Source organism: Plasmodium relictum (genome assembly GCF_900005765.1).
Source record: "Plasmodium relictum strain SGS1 genome assembly, chromosome: 12".
Classification (NCBI taxonomy): Eukaryota; Apicomplexa; class Aconoidasida; order Haemosporida; family Plasmodiidae; genus Plasmodium; species Plasmodium relictum.
In genome coordinates this window covers 43391-70096 of record NC_041690.1, presented here as the reverse complement: position 1 = coordinate 70096, position 26706 = coordinate 43391, and the positions used below count along the sequence as shown (strand labels likewise).

General features: G+C 16.7%; 3 protein-coding genes across 3 annotated transcripts; 1 reads left to right on the top strand and 2 right to left on the bottom strand.

Moving 5' to 3' along the window:
* Positions 1-414: 414 nt before the first annotated feature.
* Positions 415-2771, bottom strand: PRELSG_1201600 (translation initiation factor EIF-2B gamma subunit, putative; the record flags this gene model as incomplete). Its single annotated transcript, XM_028677777.1, has 10 exons — positions 415-504; positions 590-723; positions 850-919; positions 1038-1118; positions 1257-1358; positions 1449-1567; positions 1646-1697; positions 1798-2132; positions 2218-2278; positions 2385-2771. The coding sequence occupies 10 exons, from the start codon at positions 2769-2771 to the stop codon at positions 415-417; spliced, it is 1431 nt and encodes a 476-aa protein (XP_028534133.1).
* A 675-nt stretch (positions 2772-3446) lies between these two features.
* Positions 3447-9425, bottom strand: PRELSG_1201500 (conserved Plasmodium protein, unknown function; the record flags this gene model as incomplete). The annotated part of the gene is made up of 1 exon (XM_028677776.1): positions 3447-9425. One exon carries the CDS (start codon positions 9423-9425, stop codon positions 3447-3449), a length of 5979 nt encoding a protein of 1992 aa, XP_028534132.1.
* A 2406-nt stretch (positions 9426-11831) lies between these two features.
* PRELSG_1201400 (conserved Plasmodium protein, unknown function) lies at positions 11832-24207 on the top strand (the record flags this gene model as incomplete). The annotated part of the gene is made up of 2 exons (XM_028677775.1): positions 11832-23712; positions 23867-24207. The coding sequence occupies 2 exons, from the start codon at positions 11832-11834 to the stop codon at positions 24205-24207; spliced, it is 12222 nt and encodes a 4073-aa protein (XP_028534131.1).
* Between the last annotated feature and the right edge of the window lie 2499 nt (positions 24208-26706).

Below are 26706 nucleotides of genomic sequence, written 5' to 3'. Positions count from 1 at the left end.
TAAACAATATGTAGAAAAAATATATATAAATATTATTTTTATTAAATATATATGATAAAAATTTTATTTTATTTGAAATTATTTCAATTTTATTTTTATCATAATTTATTAAATTTTATGAAACTACTTCAAATGATATATTTTTTAAATATTATATTACACTATATTATATATAAATATTTTTTTAGAAAATAAAAGTTCATCATATTTGATGGAAAACATAAGAGAGTTTTTTTTTATTTCAATGATTAAACAAAATCAAAAATATCAAATGAATAAAAAAAAAAGAAAAAAATTTCTATATAAAAAAGTTAAACATTTCCGAAAAAATTATTAATAAAAAAGATTCTTTGTAAAAATAAAAATATATAAATAGAAAAAAAAAAATATATTAATTTAAAAAAAAAAAAGAAACTATGAAGGAATAAATAGTGGTAAGGTTTCTTTTTCAAAAATACTATCCTTTTCAATTGTACTGTTTTCTTTTACAATACAATCAATTAACTAAAAAAAAAAAAATTTTACATAAGATATATAATTGAAATATTTCACAAAATAAACTTTTTCTTTTCCTTTTTTTATAAATTACTTTGCAATTATTTTCAATAACAACATTATCACAAATAATTGAGTTTTGAATTACACAATTTTCGTTAATTGTTATGTTATCCATTAAGATACTTCTATTAATAGAAGTATTTTTTTTTATATTAATATTTTTTCCTATAAAAAAAAAAAATTAAAAAAAAAATACTATTAGTTTTATATTAAGGAAAATATAACAATAAAACTGAGATAAAAAAATAAAGAAAAATATATATATATATATAAAAAGGAAATAAAATATACCAAGAACTGATTTTTTCAAAAATACATTTTCTTCATGATTAAAATGACTACTTATTATACAATCCCTGTACTATAATAAAAAAAATAATAATAAAAATAAAAAATTAATTTATAATTCTATTTTAATAAATATATTTCAAAAAATAATTAATTCCTAATTTTATTCTTCTATTTTTTTTTTTTTATACAGATTGATTTTTTTCAGTTAAGAGAAAAAAACAATAAGGTGGCAAAACATTTTTTAATTGATCATGTCTAGTAACACAAAACTAAAAAAAAAAATATTACAATAAAAATAATCTTAAAAATTAGTAAAATGTATTGTAATATAAAAAAAAATAGAAGAATAATGTACTTTATTTTATTAATTTTTTTTTTTTTTTTTTATTATTCTTTTTAAAAATTACAAGTAAATTAGCTTTAAAGAAATTAGGTATGTTATTAATCCTTTGACAAAATCCAGTAGTCTTAGGTTGTACATAACAAACAACACTTTCAATATTTTCTTGCTAAATGAATAAAAAAAATATATATATATATATGTAAATATAATGGAATATAAATTATTAAATACTGTTTTTTGAAAAATTAAACATTACATTATCAACAATATCTGATATTGGTAATACTTTTTTTATTTCTTTGTTATCATCAACACCCTCATATTTATCAATTAATGTATTATACATATTAAATTTAAATTCGGATTTTGAATATCCTATTATTATTTTAAATTAAAAAAAGAAATTCATATATAAATAAAATCATATTAAAAAAAAAAAAAAAATTTTATTACTAGAAGATTTGGGGATATTTTGTATTTTTACTAAATAAGGTACTAAATCATACTAAAGAAAAAAAGTAAAATAAAGAATTAAAAGAAATAACTAATATTATTTAAAATTGAATTAATTCACATTAAGTAATTTTGTTTACTATGTAACAAACCTTTATACTTGTGAATTTATTTTTTTTATCTTCTAATATATTCAAAACATAATGCTTAAAAATGTAAACATGGCTGTCTAATAAATCTGTTTTCAGAAGAAAATTTTTATGAAGCAATATATTTATTTTACTTATTTTTAATTTTCCGTTTTGCTTCATTGATAACGAATCTTTTATGCTAACAACTCTACTATTTTTATCGATACATACCCATATGTTATTTTCTAAATTTAAATATTCTTCTTTGATTTCTTTTTTTTTTTTGTCAGTGCTCTTTGCCTGATCATCCTCCAATAACAATATTCCACACATGGCATTTTCTCCTCTAAATAAATCTATTATAAATTGAAAAAAAAAAAAAGAAGTAAATAATATAAAAATTACTTTATAAATAAAAGAATTTGTAATTTAAAAAAATACTTGCTAGTGAATGAAAATCAACAAATCCAAGAAGATCACAACTAACGACAATGAAATCTGTCTGAATGCATTTAAAAAAAGAAACGGATATAAATATATGTTAAATAACTTTAAAAATATCTAATAATTAAAATATTCCAATAGCTTTATTATATTTATCTTTTTACTTTTATTTTATTTTTTATTTGCAATAAACATTGAATAGATCCAATATCCTCGTTATCATTAGTAGAATAAGATTCAATGTCTATACAGTAATTATTTTTACTTTTTTTATCATCAAACTTATAATTATCAGGAAATGCTTCATTTATATAATTAACCATATCATTATAGTATTTTCCATTAACAACAATGGTAATATATTTTAATTTTTGTTCAATAATATTTTTAATAATATAATAAATCATACATCTATTACATATTTTTATTAACGCTTTACATTTATTATCACATAATTCATTTGTAAAGTTATTTTCATCGTTAGTTAAAATAACTACCTGAAATTCAATAAAAGCACCGGCAGGAACCCTTGAATAATTTAAATTTGACATTTTAACTTACTAATTAAAAAAAAAATTAATAAAAAATAAAAGTAATTTTATGTAAATCGAATTTAAAAGAAAAATATTATTATAAATAGGAAAATATATATATTATAAAATTTTAGAGAAAGGGGAAAATGTAAAATTTTGTTAAGAACATTTAACACAAAAAGAAAAAAAAAAAAAAATGGCATAATTTTAATATACATAAATACTAAAACTTTTGACTGAAAAAAATGATGTTTTTTTAAAAAGAAAAAAAAAATAGTTAAGGATTATACAAAGATTCCTATTATGAAGTTCATATCGTATATAAATAATTTTTTAAATAATACAAAAACTAAAAAGATTATTCATTTTTTTAACTTTTTTTTTTAAAGAATTTTCTATTCAGTCAAAAAGTTGTATACATATAAATATTATCAAATTTTAACAAAGAGAAAATGCAAAAAAAAAAAAAAAAAAAAAATGAAGTAAAATAAAATAATGAATATATTGTTATTTTAAAAGATTTATGTTTTCTATATATTTTAAGTGAAATATGATTAAAATATCTTAATTCAAATTGCAAAAATTTGTTTTTTTCTGTTTAAAAAAGATGTATATATATATATATATATATATATATATATATATATATTAAACAAAGTTTTTAATTTTTTTAAAAAAATATTTAATAAAAAGTTATTTTAAGGAAATATATATAAATACAATTATAAAAAAAAGCAATGAAAATATGGAAATTTTTAATAATAATATAAATAATTTATAAAAATTAAAATTATAGTTATTTTTACATTTTTCTGAATCATTTTTTTCTTTGGAATTTTTTCTTAAAATTTTTTCTTCTAAAATTTGCTTTTGCTTATGATAATCTAATATTTTTTTAATATTTCTTTTTGAAATTATATGATTGTATATTTCAGAATTCATAATGTCTTCATTCTCTTCATTTTCTATAAATGTGTTATCTTTATTATTATTTACCATCTTATACTTCGTTTTATTGTTATAATAAGCAATAGCTACATCATATGTGTTTTTTAAATCCTTTTTCAGTTCACTTAATTGTCTTGATGTGTCATCACTTTCTTTTTCAGGAAATTCTTCATAATTTTTCATTTCATTGTTAACAATATATAAGTTATTTTTTTTTTCTTTATTTACATGTAACTCATTTGAATTATTTATAGTGTGGTCTTTCTCCTTTTTGTTTTCATAAGTTTCAAACAAGCTATTATTATTATTATTATTGCAAGTAATAATTTTATTACATGATTCCTTTTCCTTGCTTTTTGTAGCGTTATTATAAATTTGGATATTTTTATTATTATAATAATTACTTGTATTATTATTGATGTAATTATTGTTTTTTATTTTACCAAAGTAACAAACATCATATTGATTTTCATAATTATGATCTCCATCTTTTATTTCATTTAAAACGAAATTAATATTTTGATCTGTTTTATTTTTAATATTATTTTGTATTACATCTGTTTGCTTACTTTGATTATTTGTTAAGAGCTTTTCATCATTTCCTATATTTTCTTCATTTTCTTTTTCTTTTTCTAACTGTTTTATATTTTCATTCTCTGCTAAAGAAAAAGTTGCACTTTCTTTTATGTTTCTCTTCTTGTCTAATTCTTTTTCTTTATATGTTGCAGCATTTAAAATGTTTTTTAATTTATAAAAAGTACTTGTATTTATACTTTCTTTGTTTCCCTTAATAGTATTTAAAAATATGTCATCATTTATATATTTACAAAAATATATATTATCAATTATTAAAGAAAAGTTATAATCAATATCATTTTTGTTAACTATATATTCCTCTACAAATTTATTATAGATATAATTTAAAATAATTAAATCATTTCTTTCGTTTAAAATTTCTTTATCTGAACAGATTTTATTTATATATTTCTTTTTTTTCTGTAACTTTTCATAGTTATCATTAAATGTATTACAATCTATCTTTTTTTCTACCAACTTAACGATTTTAGTTTTATCTAAATTTAATATACACAATGTATATAAAAGTTCAATAAGATTAATAGAGTTTAATGTTTCGAAGTTATTACAACAATCTTCAATTAAATTTGCAAATAAAATTCGTTCACAAGAATTCAATTGGAATTCGTAATTTTTATTCCTATCATAAATATTATAATATTCTTTTATTTTTTTCTTTTCATTGCATTTTTTCAAATATTTACTTTTATTATTTTTTAAATCATTGGTTATAATATTAGCATCATTATTCATATAACACAATATGTTACTATTATCTAATATATTACCATTATTACTACTACTATTATTATTTTCTTTTTTTTCACTATAACCTTTTACTATATATTCATTTTTATTATCAAAAAATTTATTATTATTTTTATAAAAAGAAGAAGATGAAGAAAAGGAAAATGATTCCTCAGAAAAAACGTTATTATTTTTTATATTTCTATATATATTAGAACTGTTAAATCTTGAATTTTGAGGATTTACTCCTTTTTCTTTTTCAATATTATTATCTTTTTTATTTTCTACACTTAAACTTCTATTTGTTTTTTTTATTGTATTATTTAAATCAAGTGAAGTTTCGTTTTTATTATTGTTAAATGTACTTTTGTAGTCGCAAAAATAATTATTATTGGTTTTATTACTGTTAATTACATTTTTTTGTTCATACTGTAAAAAGTTATAAGCTAAAATTTTAAAAATAATTGATTGGCATATTGGTTTTCTATAAAAATAATATGGAAAAATTTTTTTTTTTTCATAATATTCATTAATTAGTAATTCATAATTTTTGTATTCATCTACTGAATCTTTTGAAATGTTCATCATATCTTTTTTTTCCTGCTTTATTTCTTTTTCCTTCTTTATATTTTCATAATAATTCTTTATGATTAAAAGTTTTTGGCAACTAAAACTACATGAGATAGTTATAAATTCGCATAGGGGAATAAAATGCAAAATATTTATAATATATTCACTTAAATCTTTTAAAAATTCTGAGCAAATTACTTCACAAATACATAAAGACCTCATAATATTAACAAGCAATACACTTTTATTTAATTTTTTTATATTATTTCTGAAATAATTTATCATTTTATTAAAAAAATATGGGTAATCATTATTTTTTATATTTAAATTTGCTAATACGCATAGTATATTTGTACACATATATAAATTAAAATTTTCTATTTGATCATAAAAATAATTAATTATTTTATCAATATTTTTTTTATGGTTATTATTTAGATATTTTTCATCATGTAAAGAACATATATATAACAAATGTAAATACATACATAAATTTTCATTATTGTTATTTTCTAAATTAATAATAATATTATTATTCAAATCCGTTTTACATTCTTCTATTTCAATTATATTACAATATTTAAAAATATAAGTAATACAAAAAATTAATTCCTTTTCTATATTCATATATTCTACTTCTTTATACAGTATCCTTAATAAATCAATGTATAAAAAATTTTTTTTTAGCACACATAAGCTCCAAGCTATTTTATAAATATCAATTAAACTAATTATTTTCATATTTTCATCTAAATAAAAACATTTCTTTCTATTATTATCATTATCTTTGTAAGTAGTATTATTATTATTTTGATTATCGAAATATGTAGTTGATACACATTCCATTTCTTCATTTTTACTTTTAACTATTCTTTTATTATAAAAAGTAAAAAAATTATCACTATATTTCATGCTCTCAGAATGATCCTCTTTATTATATGTTTTCTCTTCATTTTTTGTTTCTTTTTCTTCCATATGTTTATTTCCTTTCTTTTTCTCATCAGTTAATGTAATATTTCTAGAATTGTCATTCCACTTTATTTGTATATAATAATATTTATTTTCATTATGATTTATTTTGTTTTCCTTTAATAAGCATGTTTTTAAATTCAAACAATATAAAAATTTATTTAAAAGCTTTATTAATACTTCATCTGAAAATTCATTATTTGTAGAATTATTGTTTATGTTAAAATTTAAAAAATACAAAGCTAATGCTAATAAAATATTCATATTTTTAATTGTTATTGGTATAAAGTTAATTGAATCACTAATATATTTACAATAATCTTCATAATTATTTATATTATTCAACTCATTTAAATTATTTTTTTCTTTATTTATTTTTTTGGGATCATTATGAACTTGATTTATACTATTATTACTATTTGTGGTATTAGTCTTAGTATTACTAATATTATTATTATTATTTTTGTTAATATTATTTTTGTTAATATTACTATTATTATTAATATTATTATTATTATTATTAGTAGTAGTAGTAGTAGTAGTAGTATATAAGTTTAATCTATTATGCTCACTTTTTTTATTATTATTATTACCAATATATCCTTTTTTTCTATTTATTGTATATAGATTATTATTATAATTATTTAATAAATGACTTTTTTTTATATTATTATTAAATATATTAGTTAATTTATTCTCAGAAAAATATAAAGAATTTAATTTACTGTCATTTATATTATCAACTAACATATCTTTTTGTTCTACCATATTCATACCATCTATGTATTCCTTCAAATTATTATTACCATTTTTTTTACATTTTTTTTCATCATTAGACACCAAGTTACTATAAATAATAAAGTTATTTTTTTTGTTTTCATATGTACTATTACTCATATTATATTTCATGTTAGAACTTACATATTTATTATTTACTTCTTTTATTTTATTATATACATAACTATTCGTATTAATTTTATTTACATTTATAATATTTGTATTATTTAAGTAATTGTTCTTTTTATTTACTAAGTTATTTTTAGTTAAATCACTAGAATAATTATTATTTTTTTCTTTATTATTTAAATGCGTCGATGTATCATCTAAATTTTTTAATTTCCTATTTTCTATATATAAATTATTTATAATATTTTTATTTTGAAAGAAATTTAATGGAATTTCTGTTTCCATTATAAAATTATTGCTTTTCTTTATTACCTCGTTATTATTTGATAGCATAGCAGACTTATTTAAAAATATATCATCTACATTTTTTTTCATATTATTGTTAGAATTCAAAAATTTTACAAAGTTAATATTACTTGATGTTATATCTCTATTTTTTTCTAAACTATTTTCATTATATATTGAATTATCTATTATGTTCTTGTTACTTAAATCGTTATAATGAATTATACTTTCTTTATTTGAATGGCATCCAGATATATTTAAATTATTAACTAATGATTCATCATTTTTTTTAATATTTGTACTTAATGAACTTAAATTTCCGCTATCATAATTTAAAGGAGAATCAATAATTTTACTTGAATCAGAATATGTAGATTTTAAAAAACTTATGTCAAATATACTTTCATTTATATTATCTATATTCATTGGTTTTTTATTTGAGCGATAAAAATTAAAAATATTTTTATTTTTTAAGTTATGTTTTTCTTTTTCATAATTTATCATATAACTATTATTATTTTTAATATTATTATTATTAAAAATATTTATACTGTTAAGTAATTCTACCTCATTATTATATTTGGCTTTATCATTCTTGTAAAGAGAACTAAAAAATGAGTTATTACTATACCTGTTAGCTTTTGTTTTATTTTTCGTATATGTATTTTCAGACTTGGTCGGAGCACTTTTTTTTTTTTTTAAATCCTTCTTCACTACCAATTCACTTTTTAATAAACTATTTCTTTTACTTAAATAGTGAACATAATCTTTATTTCTTTGAATTAAATTTTTTTTTTTACTATTATGCAATGCATCGTCTAAGTAATATTTACTAATTCTATTATTATAATAATAATTATTATGATCATTTATGCTATTGTTCATAACGTCTGTTCTATTTACTGAAGAATTTGTAAAAATTGTTTTATCAGATATATCCTTTCTTCCTTTTTCATTCTGAGCATAAGATTTATTTATATTATATTTATATTTGAATGAATCATGGTTATTAACATTATTGTATTTATTTAATAGCTCATCAATATTGTTTACATTAATTTTTTCTTTATTTTCCAACTTACTATAGCTCATGTTATTATTTTCACATTTTAAAAAATCATTTTTCATAAAATAGTTATTTTTCTTTTCTTCATTGAATTTATTCAAATTATTTAATTTATTCATATTAATAGAATTAGGTGAGCACATTAACTTAGATGCATTATTAGAGTTTAAAATTAAATTGTTATACACCTTTTTTTCATCATTTTTAGAGTTAGAATAATTTGCATGAATATTATTGTTAATATCAGAAATTACTGATATCTTATTTATACTGTTGTCATAATTTAAGTTACCTTTTATATCATAATTTGAAAAATTATTTTTATTAGTTAAATAATTTAATTCATCATTGTGTACATAATTAGATATATTTAAATTTTTACAATCTGATATATTTTTTCCATAATAATCACTACTATTTATAATTTTATAATCTCCTTTATTTATATATTTATATTCATAACTCAATTTATTTCTTAGATATTTTTCTGCTATTTCTTCAGCTGAACTATGCTTGGAAACTTTTATATTTTCATAATTATTCAAAAAAGAATTTGCATTACTTTCATTATTTAAAATTCCATTATTATTACTATTGCAATTCATCTTTCTATTAATTTTTTTTTTTTTTATTCATAAAAAATTTATAATATCTATTATAAATATATTTAAATTATTAAACTATTAATATAATTTCTTAATTTTAAGAAAATTTTCGTAAGGCACTACATCTGCCTATACTATACATACACATTTATATATGTATATATTTAATTTTAAAAATTTATAATAATAAAAAGAAATATATAAAAAAACAGCCTACATATATTTTTTATATTTATTTAATTTAAACTAATAAAAAAAAATATGAAATATATGCACTAAAACTGTTTCATAAAAAGTACTATGTAGCTTCTATATTAATTATGTGCTACACACTTTTTCATAAATTTTCATTAAGGAAAATTCATAAAAAAAAAAACTTATGTAGATATAAACAATAGATATTGTATATATATATATATTATTCAAATAAATAGAAATATTTTTAAATAAAAAAATGTCTAATTTTAGATAATTTTTTATTTACATTTATTTATCTCTTTTCAATACAAAATAATCAATAATACATAAATAATTGGGATATAAAAATCTTTTAGTGTTTGTTCATATGTATATAATAGCTATAATTATTTTTACTTCAATGAAAAAAAAAAAAAATTATAAATTATGTTCATGTCTTTTCACTCTTAAGTTAATCCTGATAAAAATTTAATCGTTTTTATATTTTCTTTTATGGAACATATGTATACATATATTTAATAAATATCAGTATTACATAATATCAAAAAAATGCTTTAAAATAAAATCCATGTCTATCATGATGTTGCACTAAATTAAAAAAAAAAAGAAAAAACGGTCATGAAGTTAATTTCTCCAAAAAAAAAAAAATACTTTAAAAATTAAAAGATTTTTATGTAACATTGAAAAGGTAACTAAAAAAATGCACATGTAATATATATATTTTATATAAATGTAAGATATATATTTATAGAAACATAAATAAGAACATTACTTAAAAAAAAAAAAAATTTATTAAAAAATAATAAGTAATTTTTCTATTAAATTGAAAAAAAATTAACCAAAAAAAATTACTGTAGTATCTTACGCAATTTTTTTTTTATTCATATCTTACATATTTTGTAAAAACTAAAAAATATATATATGTATGAACATGAAATGATTTTATTTTTTTTATTTATACAAGTTTATATCGCACACTGATGTTTAAAATTTGAAAAAAGGAAATAAATAAAATAAAAAATTTTATATTAAAAAAAGATAAAATTATTTTACTAGTTTTAAGATAACCAAAAGAAATTTCTTTAAGAAAACTTTAAACTTTTATTTTGTAAAATATTATTTTTTTTTTATATTTTTAAGTGGAATTATTAAATATTTTATGTTCTTTAAGTATATTTCAATGTAATTTTAAATTTAATTCACTCTACTATAAAATGCCTATTTTTGTAAAAACCTTTAATTTTTGCATATCCAATATTGTTACTGTTGAAAAAAAAAAAAAAACCTAAAACAATATTTATTTTCTTAGACAACTAAAAATATGTAATAAAAATTTATAATTATTTTTTTTATTTTTTGGATACGAAGATATGCCACAATTTTTATTTATATAAAGCTTTAATTTTTATCAATATTATTAATATAATTAAAATAAATACTATATTAGAATTTTAAAATTATAATAAGTATACCAAAAAAAAAAAAAAAAAGTAAATTAGTATATTTTTACAAACTTATACTAGACAAACAATTAAGTTATTGCATATATTGTTTTTTTAGTATTTACGAAAAATTAAAAAAAAATAATGTAACTATATCATTAAGTTAATTAGTATTAATCAATAAGAAATTTTACATTAAAAATTATAAACATAAATTTGGAAATATTTTAAGCCCTATTTCTTTAAATATTTGGAATACATAAATTTTTGAAAAATGTAAGAAATATATATATAAAAAAAAAAAGAAAAAAAAAAAAAAAATATTTTTATATATAATTTTTTTTTTTAATTCTTCAAGAATAAAATTTCGTCGAAGGGTTATATATGAAACCTTTTTAATAATAAAGTCATTCTGAAATTTAATGGAAAATTGTTATTTTATAAATAAAACCTTTAAGATGAAATAAAACAAAATAAGAAAGTTGAATACATCACCCCTTCATTGTTATAGTAAAATTTTTTTCAAGAACTCATAAAATATTAATAACCAAGTAATATAACAAAATTTACATATTTAAAGAAAAGTAAAATAAAATAATAATTAAAATAAATAAATAAAAATTAATTTGTAGAAAAATAATTCGGAAATTTCAAACAATATACTTTAATAATGAGATATCCATATAACAAAATAGAATAGCATTAATAAGATAGTTGCTTATATTTTACTTTTATTATTTTTATTTTATTTATTTTTTTTCAACATATGAATAGTATTGATTATGACAAAAATAATAAAACAAAATTATGTTACAGTATATCGAAGTCTAAAAATAATGAAAACTCTTGCTTTTTAAATTCCAATAATAATAATTTAAAAAGAGAAATTAACAATGAATCTTTTAATCTGCATTTTGAGAGTGATGGAAATGAAATAAAATCAAAAAGGAAAAATATAAAAAATGAATTATTACTTGAATATGAATTAAATACAGAAATTATTAAAAATTTTGTTGATATAGATGATAAAAACATACCATATGTTAATATTAATTATAAAAACCATATAAACAGTAAAAATATTCTTCTAATTATAGATTTTTTTGTTTATAATTTATTTTTTCATTTAAAAAATATTGGCAAAAATATCAATAATTTTTATTTATCTTTCAATAATATTATTTATCCTTTTCATTTCAATTTTTATAATAATATTTGTGAAAATTGTATTTTAAAAAATAATAAAAATGGCATATGCAAAGAAAATAACAACACTATTTTTACTGTGTTGAACGAAAAAAATTATGAACAAGCAAGAAATAAAAAACCTAAGGAAAATTTTGCACACAATTTTAACAAAAGAGATAAAGGTGAAAATGAATTTTTACCAAATATTTTAAAAGTATGGTGCGAACGAATAAAATATACAATAAATATTTATAATAATAATAAAAAAAATTATAAAATAAAAAAATATTTTTTGAAAGATAATGAAATAGATTATTTTGATGGCAAATGTATTTGTGAAAAGAAAAGTAGATATAGCATAAATGAATGTTTAAATGCATTAAAAGATATAATTTTTAATAATGAAGAATCTAATTCATTTAAAAATGTTTATTTTTTCCCAAAAGAAAAACATTTTTTAACTAATAATAATATATTAAAACATAATAATTCAAAAAAGGACATAACAAAATCACTAAAAGAAGAAAGTGACTTCTCTAAGAATTCATGTAAGGAAATAAAAATAAATAGTGTAAATTCTTATTTATCGGAACACTGTGAACATTATTCAAAATTATATGATGATAACATTACTGATTTGTATATAATTAATTACATAAAGTGTAAAATCGAAGATTATTTTAAAAATGTTGAAGTAAAAAAATTCTGGGATATAGTAAATGTAAAATATTTAACAGAATTTGACTATAAAAACTCATATAAAAAGATGAATGAAAAAGAAAGAAGTAATTCCAATAAAATATGCTATGAATCTATTTACGATTATATTCAAATTATAAAAAAAAATAAAGCTAAAAAGGACATTAAGGACAAAGAAATAACAGAAATTAATAAAAGTATTAAAAAAGAAATGATAAATAGTAATGATAATTTTAAAAAGGAAAGTTTAGATAAAGAATTCATATTTAAAGATTTATTCAATAATACTATTAAAAATTACAACGTTAATGAAGTTCAAATTTATTTGAGTAGTTATGATAACATATTCTTAAAATCAATAACCCGTTTTTATCTTTTGTTAAATTTTTCAGTAGAATTATTATCTATACTTTATGAAGATATAGATTTATATTCCGTTCATATTTTTTCCTTGTATGAAAAGATAAATGAATATACATATAATGAAGAATGTAAAATAGGAATGAACGTTTATGAAAAAAAAGAAAATAAAAGTAATCTTAAAAATAATCACAGTTTTAAAAAAAATACTATTAGATACAACAATACAACAAACAATTCTTCCAAAAAGAGTAAACTATATAACAAAAATGCTAACATGTATTATGTAGACAATTCTGATAAAAATGATAAAACAACTTCTAATACATTTTTAAAATATAATAAAGCAGATAAATTAAATTATTATAGTTATGATGGCAATAATAGTAAAAATATTATAAATGAAACTAGTTGTATAAATGGCATTTATAAAAGTTGCGATATAAAATATAGTAATTACAAAAATTGTATAAAATCAAATTTTCCAGCATATATAATCTACAATTATTATTCTTTTTCAGAAAAAAAATTGGATACGATAGTATTTGATTTACTAAAGTTATTATTGAAAAGAAAATATGATAAACCAACAAATGATAAAAATAATATTTTAAACTATTTGAAGTTATTAAAATATAAAGAAATATTAAAAGAAATAAGAAGTCTAATTAAATATATAATAAAAAAAAAAAAAAATGTAAAACCTGTTATTAATTATTTATTAGGTATATATAATAAATATAACGATAAAATAAAGGGATTAAATTGTAGGAAAATTACTAATTCAAAATATCTAAATATTCTCAAAAAAAATTTTCTTTTATATTCATTAAATTTTTACTCATTTGAATTTTTTTCAAATAAAGATTTGTATGCAGATATAAAAAAAAGTAGTCTACCAAAAAATAAAAAAAATAAACGGAAATTAAAAATTCCTGGAAAAATTAATAAAAAAATTATAATTGAGAAATTTAAAACTTCTCTTAAAATTTTTGATTTTAATAAAATATGTTCAAAAAAAATATTTAACTATGAATGTAATAGCATTCATAAATCAAACAAAACAAATATAAAAATAAAAATAAATAAAAAATTATTCATTAAGAAGAAAAGAATGAGATATTTAAGAAAATTGAGATATTATGTATATTCTTATTTTTCATCAATTAATTTATGCTTTGATTCAAACGAAAAAACATATTTCATTTTTGAAAATGTTGAAGATATTTTTCATAATATATATAAGAATGGTATCTTAAAAACATTAAATAAAATAAAAATAAAAGAGAAAGTTTTAGAAATTATAAAAAATAAAAACACTATTTATAAAAAGGTGGTAAGAAAAATGAAAGAAAAAAACAAAACAGTAGAAAAGAATAAATTAAAAGACTATGGAAAATATTATAAGACCTTTGTAGATTTATTAAAAATTATTAAAGATCAAGATGAACACATTTTGAATAATTTATTTAATATGATAGATAATATTAATGAACAATTAAATTTATTTTATACCAATATATGTCATTGTATTCCCTTACAGAATTCAGAAAAAATAAATATAAAAAATTTAATGAACCAAAAGATTGAATTATTAAAAGAAGATATTAATTTCAATTATCATTCTGAGACTAATTTATTTCATTTAGATGAAAACAGTTATCACTATGATTTGGAACAGAAAAATTTTAATAATAATATTAAAACAGAATTTAAGGGTAGTTTAAAAAATATTTTTTTGAATAAAAATAATAAACAAATAATGAATCAAACATATGAAAATTTTAATTACTTTAGTGAAGTAAATACTAAGAATGATGTGCATATAAATAATAAAACGGATGAAATAAATAATACTCAAAATAATAATAATAATATAAAAAATGAAGATTATGATTTACATATTAATAATATTTTATACAATGAAAGTTCAATTAATAGCATTCATAATATGCATAATAATTACGTTAAAAAAAACAGTAGCAATTTTAGTTATAATAATTTGCATAATCAAAATATTAAACCTTGCTCATGTGATTGTAATTTTATAAATTTAGAGAATAAAAATTCCACCTTATTTCACAATAATAAAAATTATTTTCACAAAAAAAAAGGCTTTAATTCTAATTTATTTCCTAATTCAAATGATAAAAAATTCAAGAGGTGTGTAAAATGCAATTCTATGTTAGATAAAAATATATTAGAAAAAAAAAAAAAAATGTTTTACAATTTTTTTAATTTAAAAAAGTATTATAAAAAGAAGAAAAAAAAAATAAATTATTTAACTTACGATTTAAGTATCTTAAAAGAGTATTTTTATGTATATTTAAAAAAATATTTTGATGATATTATTATTTTATTTGAATATTTTTTTTCTCATTCTAATAACTATTTTTGCATTGATACTAATTTAAATAATTCTTTTGTAAGAAAAAATAGTGAAAATAGTTGTAAAGTTAAAAATGAAGAATTAATTTATCATATTTTTGCCTTATCAAATTATGATAATTTTAATAATGATAACGAAAATATCCTTGATTATTCAGACGTAAAAAATAGTATTTCTATAAAGGATTATAATAATTATGTATTAATTAAGAATTTAAAATTGTTTGTTAAGAATGACATAATACAATTTATTAGTAGAAGTATTAATTTAATAAATAACAATGTAAGTTTAAAAATAGGGAATATAAAAAAAGCATTTAATGTGATATTTAGACTATTAAAAATATATAATTGTAATAATGAGATATTTATATTCAAAATATTGTTCAGTTTAATTTTAAAGTATGGTAAATACTGTAAAAAAAAAATAGTTAAAAAAAATACTTCGATTAAATTATCTGGAAATTTGAATGAATATGAAATTGAAAATGATTTTTTATATGACAAAAAAAAAAAGAAATTTTTTGAAAAATTTGGTATACATGATATGAGTGTATCTAAAGATATTATTTCATTATTAAAATATATTGTACTATGTAATAAGGACAAAGAATGCACAAATGAAGACATTTTTGATGGGCATACTGATAATATAAATACGAATAATTCATATGGAAATGGTATAAATAACTATCTTTATAATTTATCAAGCTATAACGAAGAATATACTTTAAAAAATATTTTACATAAACTAATAAGAAAAAAAAAAAAAATGTTACATTATGGAAACAAAATAAAAAATAAAGCATCAATGAGCAATGAAGAACAATATTTAGATCATTTGTCAAATATATATGAAATTATTTATCCTAATAATTTAAAAAATTATGAAAATACTAAATTATTTATTACAATAGAGAAAAAAAGAAAAATAAATAGAAAAAGAAAATTAGTATGTGAAGATGACTTAGTAGAAAGCAATATTGATGATAAAAACATAAAAACTAAAATAAAAAAAGTAAAAAAAACTGTTATTAAATTTATAGATGATAATAAATATGTATTCCCCTATATATTTAACACGTTTGATTCTAAATTAAGTCATAATTTTGATTATGATATCATCAATTTAAATAGTAACTTCAAATTTTTTCATTATATAAATAGAAATGAATACTCCTTTAAAAATTCAATTTTGAATTATATATATGGATATCCTCTATTGTACATACAAAAAAATGATGATATAAATAATTCTTTTATTAATAATAGTAATTTAGAAGGCATATTATCTAATAAAAATGATAAAGAAATAAAACAAAGTAATAATAGAAATAATTGTCATGATATTAACTATAATGATAACAACAATAGTAGTAGTAGTGTTAAAATAAATCTTAACAATAAAATCAATTGTTTTAAAAACTGTTCTAAAGATATAGAAACATTGAATTGCAAAATATCAAAGACTAATAACAAAATAGATAATGAAACTAAATCAAATTCTAATAGTATGTTTAAAATATATAACAAAAAAAATATTAATGGAAATAATGAGTCTACAGAAATTTCTGGCAACATTTATGAAAATATAAAAAACAAAGAGAATGATGCAAATATTAAGAAACATTTTATCAAAGAATTTAGAAGAAATAAAAGAAGAGAATTGATAAACATTTTTAAAAATTTGAATATTTCAAACAATATTCCTTTAAAATATATTCATCTCTGCGTCATTGCCGATATTTTTAAATATTTAAATTTGCATCATATCTTGAGAAGTATTTTTAAAAAGTTATATGAAGAAAAGTTAAAAGAAATTCAAGAAAAATTTGATTCAAATAATAAGCATTATTTACCAAAAATATTAATTTTCTTTTTATTATATTTTTATTCATTTTTAGATATAGTATATGGAATAAGAGATGGTAATTTTATTAACATGAATAATAACGACAATTACAATATTTTTAATAATTTTAATAATATGATATTAAAAAAAAAAAAGAAAAGAAAAGAAAATAATGATGCTCCTAATGAAGCTCAAAAAAAAAGTTTTATATACTTAAATAATAAATTTAGTAAAAAAAATAATTACTTATGGATATTAAAAAAAAAAGAAAAAAACGATTTAAGTTCATATGTTGATAAAATTTATTTAACCTTAAAAAAAAAAAAAGGAAGTGGAAAAAATAAATTTTGTTCTAATTTTACTACCTTTTTAAATTATTATTTAGATTACAACTTTTCTTTTTTAAATAATATTAAAAACTTTGATGAAAACAAAAATAAAAATTATTTATTTGTTTATAATGATAATAATGATAATGATAGTATTTATGAAAATTCTGAGGGAATAATGAATGAATCATTAGACATAAATAATAATGATACTTTGCTATATAAATATTTCAATATAAGTATTCATAATATTAAAGAAAATATAAACTATAAAAAATCATCACTATATTTATCGAGTATTAATTTTTTATATTTTTCGCAATATAATGAAAAAAACTTAACATTTCATAAAAATTATGAATTAATAGAAAAAAAAGATGAAAATGAAGTTATATATAACTCAAATGATTCTACAAGTTTATCGAAAAGGATAGAGTTTATTCATGATATATTGAGAAAATATTTAAAAGAATTATTAGAAAAAAAAAAACATTGTATTATAGGGGCATTAACAAATTTTAAAAATTGTAAAAAAGGATTAGAAGATATAAAATTTATATACCATCTAATATATTTATTAAATTATGGGAACAAACAGAATAATTCAGATTTTGTATTATATAAGAATTTATATTATTTACTAATAGAAAAATTATACAATGAAAAGTTAAATAAAAATTTAGACAGTGAAAAATTAGTTTACTTTATTTTAAATTTAGTTAAGATGACAAGAATAGTAAAAGTGAGAAGCAGTAAAATGGAAAAATTATTTAAACTACTTCAAAAATATTCAGAAAAATTTAGTGATTTTCATTTTAATATTTTTGATAGAATTTTCCTTTTCATATATGAAGATGCAAAAATAGAAAATAAGATATTTTTAAAAAGCTATTTTAATAAATATTTTAATGATACAAAAATTATTTTACATATATTTGATCACATTTTGAATTCTTCAAAATATAGAAAAAAATTATTATTACAAAAAGATAAAAATGAAGAAATCGAAGATATTGATATTAATAACAGTAATTCCTATTCATCAATTACACAAAAAAGGAATATTTCAAGTGAGCGCAAATGTAATTTAAAAATCGCTGCTAATAAGAATAATAAGAATTATAATTACAATTATAATAAAATTACTAAGTATGAAAATCCATTTTCATTAGGTAACTTCTTTCGAATAAATAATAAAAGCAAAGAAACGAATTTAAAAAAAGAGAGATCTTCAAATATAAATCAAGAAGCTATTAAAAATATATTTCTAAAATATAAAAATATATATTCTAGTGACAGTAACTCTAGTGATAATAACTTATTTAAGATTAAACATATAAGAAATGTGAACTATATGAGATATGTAAATGAAAGAGTGAAATACATTTATAATAAAATTAATAAGAATAAATGGAATAAAAATAAAATAAATGATAAATATGAAGAAAATAAAAAAATGTATAGTAAAAGAAATAAAATCACGGAAAAAAATACTTTTATTAATAGCAAAAATTACCATAGTAATAACAATATCATAAATGATCATAATAATAAAAATCAGAATATCAATTATAATACAAGTTTATTTTATGAATATGATAATAATAATAATAATAATAATATTAGTACACATTATAGTTATGATAAAAGGAAGGAAAGAAAATCTTCAAAATTTTTAAACGATGAAATAGGAAATAACCCAGTAAATAAAATAAAAAATTTGCCTAATTATAATTTTATTAATGAAAATGAAAAAATAAAATTGAAAATTCCAAATAAGAAAATAAAATATTATAATTTGAACATAAAAAAACACATAGAAGATTATAGTTCTGATGAGTTTTTTGATTTTGTAAATATACATATGTATTTTGAAAAAAATATGAAAAAAAAGAATGATAAAAAAAATAATACAAATTTCAATAAAATTTATTTTGATGATAATAGTAGTGCCAGTTATTATAATTCTAGCTCAAATGATGATTACAACAAAGATAATAATAAAAAGAAAATTTTTTTTTATATAAATGATACTAATACTATGAATTGTGATAAATTCTTTTCTCTTTTAAGTAATAGTGATATAAAAAATTTTAAAAAAAATGAAGATGATAATTATGATGAAAAAAATGAAATTGATCTTTTATATAGTACTCAAAGTGGAGAATTGGATAATAATAGTAATAATAAAAATTATAAAAATCTCGTTAATTTTAATTACGATAATTCATTTTGTTTTATAAAATATAAGCCTTATCTTCAGTTTAATAATAAAAGCAACATAGAGAAAAAAAAACAAAGAGAAAAAGAAAAAAATAAAATAAATAAGAGAGAAATAATGTGCATACCTTTATATATTAGTATTGTTGGTGGTATAGATGTATTTTTGCATAAATTTAATAGTTATATTTGTGATACTTATATGAATCCATATTTTTATATAAATACATTCTATTTTGAGAAATATATTAGAAAAAAATACAAAAAATATAAGAATTATGATAATTATTTAATATATGATTATTATTATTACAATTACATATTTTGCAATAAATTCAGCAGTTATTATAGTTATAAAGCAATAAAAAATAAAAAAATAAGAGCTAATACCTATATTAAATTTTTTAATTGCAATATTGATACTATGTTAAATAACAATGCTAGTTCAAATAAAGAAAATATTGATTTAAATGAAAATGAGAAAATAAAGGAGGATAATTATTTAATCTTAAATGGGAATATTCCCTCTGAAAAAAATTGTTCAAATGGACTTGTGAAAGATAATAAAAAAGTTAATAATATAAAATTCGATGAAGTAATTATAAAAAAGGAAGGAGAAAATTCAACTGTTCAGAATATAAAAAAAAAAAAAGAAATAGAAAAAAATAAATTTAATATTGCTGATAATTCAAAAAATAATTTTGACAAAAGCATTAATGTAGATTTATATAATTATGAAAAAAAGACAAGTAGTGAAAATAATAAAAAATGTATGACTATCAATGATTTGAAAAAAGGATTTGATCATATAAATACTTATAAAAGTCATAGTAATTTTTTTTCTGAAGAATACGAAGATAATTTTTTTTATACTGATAATAATTTGACATCAGATGATGATGAATACAGAAAAAGTAAAAAAGATATAAATGATATTTATATATTAAAAAGAGATTTATTTATTATTGATTATCTACATAATTATTTCAACTTTTCTATACTTACAAGAATGAAAAATATTATTGAAGATATGCTTCATAATTATAATTTAAATTTACCTTATATAAATAAATATATAAAAATAAATGATACAGAAGAAATGTGGATGTATGATGAAAGCATTAAAAATGAGAAAAATAAAAAAGAAAACAAAAGTTTGATTAATAAAGAAGGAAATGAAAATTCACATCATATATATTCTAAAAGCTCTATTTTTATAGAAAAGGAAATTTCTATGAAAATATCAAAAGATGTAATACATGAAGAAGATGAAAAAAGAAAAAAGAAAAATGCCAATAAAAACTACGAAGAAAATGAATTAGAGCTATATGATGATAATTTTAATTTATCCAAGAAAGATAGTAGTAAGAATATATTTTATAATTCATTAATAAAAGAAGAATTTATAAGTAAAAAAATTCAAATATCGATTACAGTTTTAAATTTGGAATACTGGAAACTGGAAAATTTAAAAGAGGATGATCAAATTGTAAAGAATTTGATACCTGATTCAGTACAAATGTATTTTGACTCAATTAATGATATATATCAAAAAAAAAATGGAGATAAATATCTAATTTTTATATATGATTTATGCTATATAGATTTAAACATTAATGATCTTATTTACACAGTTAAATTATCTGAAGGTCTATTATTTTTATTTTTAAGTAACCTAGAAAATCATACAATTGATATTTATAAGAATAATTTATTTTATAATGATATGAAAACTAACAGTAATATATACAATTATGATTATATGTTTATTTCATCAAATTATAAACATAAGGATAATAAGACGGTTCATATGATTGTCAACGATAACATAATTTTATATGATTTTCACATAATTAAAAGTTCGAAAAATTTATTTAATGTTAAGAAAAAAAAATATATTAAAAAAGAACCATTCGAAGAAATAATAAAGAAGGAAAGAGAAAGACAAGAAGAAGAAAAAAAAAACAATAATGTTATTAATTGCAACAATAAAATTATATTTGACAATAAAAAAGGCAATAATGCTGTATTAAAATATGAATCAAAAACAGAAGAAAGGAATTCAAAAAAAGAAGGAATAAATAACCCAAAAATTGAACATTATTTAGTAAAATTCACAAATCATAATACGAATAATGAAAATAATAATAGTATTAAAAATAATGAAATAGAAAAGAAACACAATTTGGCAGGAGTTCAAAATATGGTATTAAAAAAAAATGAATACTTGAATGAAGATTTTAAAAAAGAGAAAAGTTTTTATGATATGAGTAAAAATACTTTCAGTAATACTAATCAGAATAATATAAACACATTAAATAAACAAATATCAAAAGAGAACTTTTATTATAAATTGAATTTTTTAAAAGAAATTGAAGAAAAAGAAATTGAAAAAATAGCGAATAATAAAAATATTAATGATATATATGTAAAGTTGTTTTTTACTGAAGAATATTTAATTCAAAAAACAAATATTTCAGAAAAATTCATAAAAGAAGCTTTAAAGAAATTAACTCGTAAAAAATTTTTACAGAAAAGCACACTTAAAATTATGAATAAAAAAAATAATAAAACAATGCAATTTAACGTCTATTCTATTGCAAATTTTGATAATCTTGATGATGATGAAAATAAGAATAAAAACGAAAAAATGAATAAATCTACTCCTTTTTTTAAATCAGAAAATGAGTTTGCAAATAAAATTTCCATTTCATCAAAAAACAGTCAAGGTAATTTTCTTTCAGAGAAAAAACAAAAATTAAATAAAAATAGTATAGTTATTAATTATAGTAATAGTAATAAAAAACATGTATTAAGTGAAAATCACGCTACAGATGTATATAAGAACAATGTTCAACCTAATATTATTAATGAACAAAGATACATGTATAATAATGAATTTAATTCACAAAAAAAAGAGAAAGGAAATAACGAACTTCATATTAATAGCTTAATAAGTAATAGTATACATGGTTTTATCAGTAGTACTCTATATGATAATAGTAAAAATAGTAATAGTAATAAAAAAAATAACAGTAGTAGTAATGATCATAATAATAATAATGATAGTAATTATAATAATAATTATTATTATATTGATGATGATAATAATAATAATAATAGTAAAGATTATAATAACAATAATAATAATAATAATAATAATAGTAAAGATTATAATAATAATAATAATAATAATAGTAATAATAATAATAGTAAAGATTATAATAATAATAATAAGGATTATAATAATAATATCATTAATGATAATAATAATAATAATAATAGTAAGGATTATAATAATAATGATTATAATAATAATAACGATAACAGTAGTCATAACAGTTATTTAAATTATTCTAATCGTTTAATTGGCAATAGTATGACAGATAATGTTGAAAAAAATAAATATGAAAAAAAAAAAATTAATAGAGTATCTAAAAAGAACAAACGAATTAATAAAAGTGTAAATGAAAAAGTGAATGCAAATAATTTATTATTATATATTAATAATACAAATATTAATCAAAATAATGCAAATAAAGATTCATTAGTAAATGAAGATGAAAAATTAAATGAGAAAAATATCAATTTAAACTTTAGTAGTAATATTAGTAATAATTATATTACTATTTATTTTTTCTTAAATTATTTATTTATTACTTCTATTATATTGTATTTAAAATAATAAATTTTTTTATTTTATATTATTATAGTGCTTTATATAATCTTACAATCACAATTTTTATTTCTTTTTTTTTTTATCAGATGAACCAGTTGATTATTTCCTGGATACGGTTGTAACTGAAAGCGATGAAGAAAAGGAAATTAAAAGAAGGAGAACATTTGATAATTTAAATTTAGAAGAATCCTATGAATTTTATGAAAAAGAGATTTTAAGAATAACAACAGAAAGAATGAACAAAATGAAATCTGAACCAGGAAAAAATACATCCACTCCTTTATTTTTAATTTTAAATAGTTTAAATAAAATACTAGTAGAAAAAAAATTAAAAAAGGTTACACAACAAAATGTCTTAGCAATTTTAAACATTATGTTAAAAAAAAATAAAATTACGAGAATTGGAGGTAATTGGCAACCAACCTAAAAGTATATATATATGAATAATTTTTTTTTTTAAATTAATTCATATTTAAATAGTAAATTGGAAACCATATTTTTACATAAACAATTTTCATTTTTTTAAATTGATTTAAAAAAAATTTGCCCTTTTTTGTCATATAATTTTTTTAGTAAAAACTTAGCTTATTTTTTAAAACATAGAATATAATATAATTAAAGACTTAATGGCTTTATATTCTATTTTTTTTTTTTTTTTTCTTTTGCTTATATATACACTTCTTGTTTACTATTATTTTTATTTTAATTTAATTTCATTTTTTTTTTTTAAATTACTGAAGAAACTAACATCAATTACATAAATGTTTGTTATTAATGTCTAAAGTTGACTTTAAAAAAAAAATTAATTTCAAAATGAATGAAAAATATTTAAATATAACAATAAAATGTGGCTTAATTCAGAATTCTTTTAATATTTTTACTTTATTATTGATTTTTTTCGTAAAATTTTAAAGCATTAAATTCTTTAATTTTAATGTGATACATCATTTTATAAACAAAAATAATAATATAAACTGATATTTTAAAAAGAAAAAAAAATTTCATAAAAATATATTTTGGTCATTTTGTTTAAAAGAGACAAATTTTTACTTTATTTATTATATACATATATACCGTTTTGTATTTTTTTCATTTTATAATGTTGCACACTTTAATAATATTTCAAAATATTACTTTTTAAGCAATATAAGAACAAAAAGTAAAAAAAAAAAAAAAAAAAAAATTATCACCTTTTTTATTAAAAATTTTATATTTCTAAAAATTAAAGTTTTTTTATCTTTTTTATTATTTAAAAGAAAAACTTTATATCACTAATGCATCACATTATTTTGTGCTTTTAGTTTTTTTATTTTATATATAAATTTTATTAAAATATCATTCATCACTTTTTCTTTGTTTACTAATTGTTATTATAATTACTATTCCTCCTGTAATATTTTCTGCTATAATTATTTTATTATTACTGTATTATTTTATTTATTTTTTAAATAATTTATATAACAAATTATATTTCCAATATTTACGCGTAAATTTTTTTATAAAAAAAATGTAATAAAAAATCCTTCATATTTTATTAAATTAAAAATACTACTGGATTTTTTACTTACAAAATTTTCATTTATTTTTGTGCAAATTATTTTTAAAATTAATATTTTATGCATAAAGAAGTATATTTGGTTAAGTTCTATTATGTTCATTTTATTTTATTTCATTTTTTATTTTATTTATTTTTTTTTTTTTTGCTAGAAAGATTAAGAATTATTTTAAAGTAATACAATCTCTTAAATTTATTAATAGATTTCATAAATTAAATGCAGGTTTTTTTAATTTTTACACTTTCATCCAAAAAAAAAAAAAAATTATATAACATATTGAATCATAATTTTTAAATATTTTTTTTTTTTTTTCCTTCTACAACCTCAATTTTTATTAATTTATGCATTTAATTTAATTTTTTATATTTAAAATAAAAATTCTTAAAAAAAAATAAGTAAATTTTTTATTTTACTTATATAAAACCCTAATGAATATAATCGATATATATAGAACTAATTATTTAAAAAAAACTTAGAAAAAACAAGATATACTGCTTTAAATATCAGATTTTTATTAAAACAAGCAATAAAAACAAATGATTTAATTTTTTATGTTATTTTAATTTTTTAAAATAAATATATCTTACATAAGATCCCTTATAATTAAAAAAACATTTATTTACAAATATATATATATAATTATTAATATATATGTGTATATATTTATCTAATTTTATATATTTTTTTTTTATATATAAGTGAAAGTTATTCAAAAACTATTTTTTGAATAGTGTTATAATTTTTATTGAAAAATTTGTATTTTTAAAAAAGATGTTATAAATGAACTTATTTAAATTATAATTGTTAATAAGTATTTATTAATTTTATAATTAAAAAAATTTTTTACATTATTATAATATTATAATTAAAAATGAGTGTTTATTAAGATTTATTTTATAATACATATTTACGAATTCTATATAAATATATTTAATTTGTTTTTGTTTTTTTTTTTTTATTGAAAAAGTATAAAATGCAAAACATAGAAAATAAAAAAATAAAAATGAAATTTAAATTGAATAATATCAATAAAAAGAATACTCTTAATATAAATAAAGGAAAAAATGATTTAAATTCAAGATATAACTTTAATTGTACAAATAATAATACCACACAGAATAATTTTATAAATAATAATAAAAGTTCATTAGAAAATTCTAATTCTAATAATTTAAAGAATAATATAAAAATAAATATAGTAAGTTCTAACAATAATAATAATACTACTAATAATATTAATAATAATAACAATAGTAGTAGTTTAAATGGTAATAACAATAATAATAACAGTAATTTACTTCATGGAAATAAGTATATTTTGAAAAGTAATTTAAAAATATTTTATAAAAATGAAATAATACCTTTTTCTT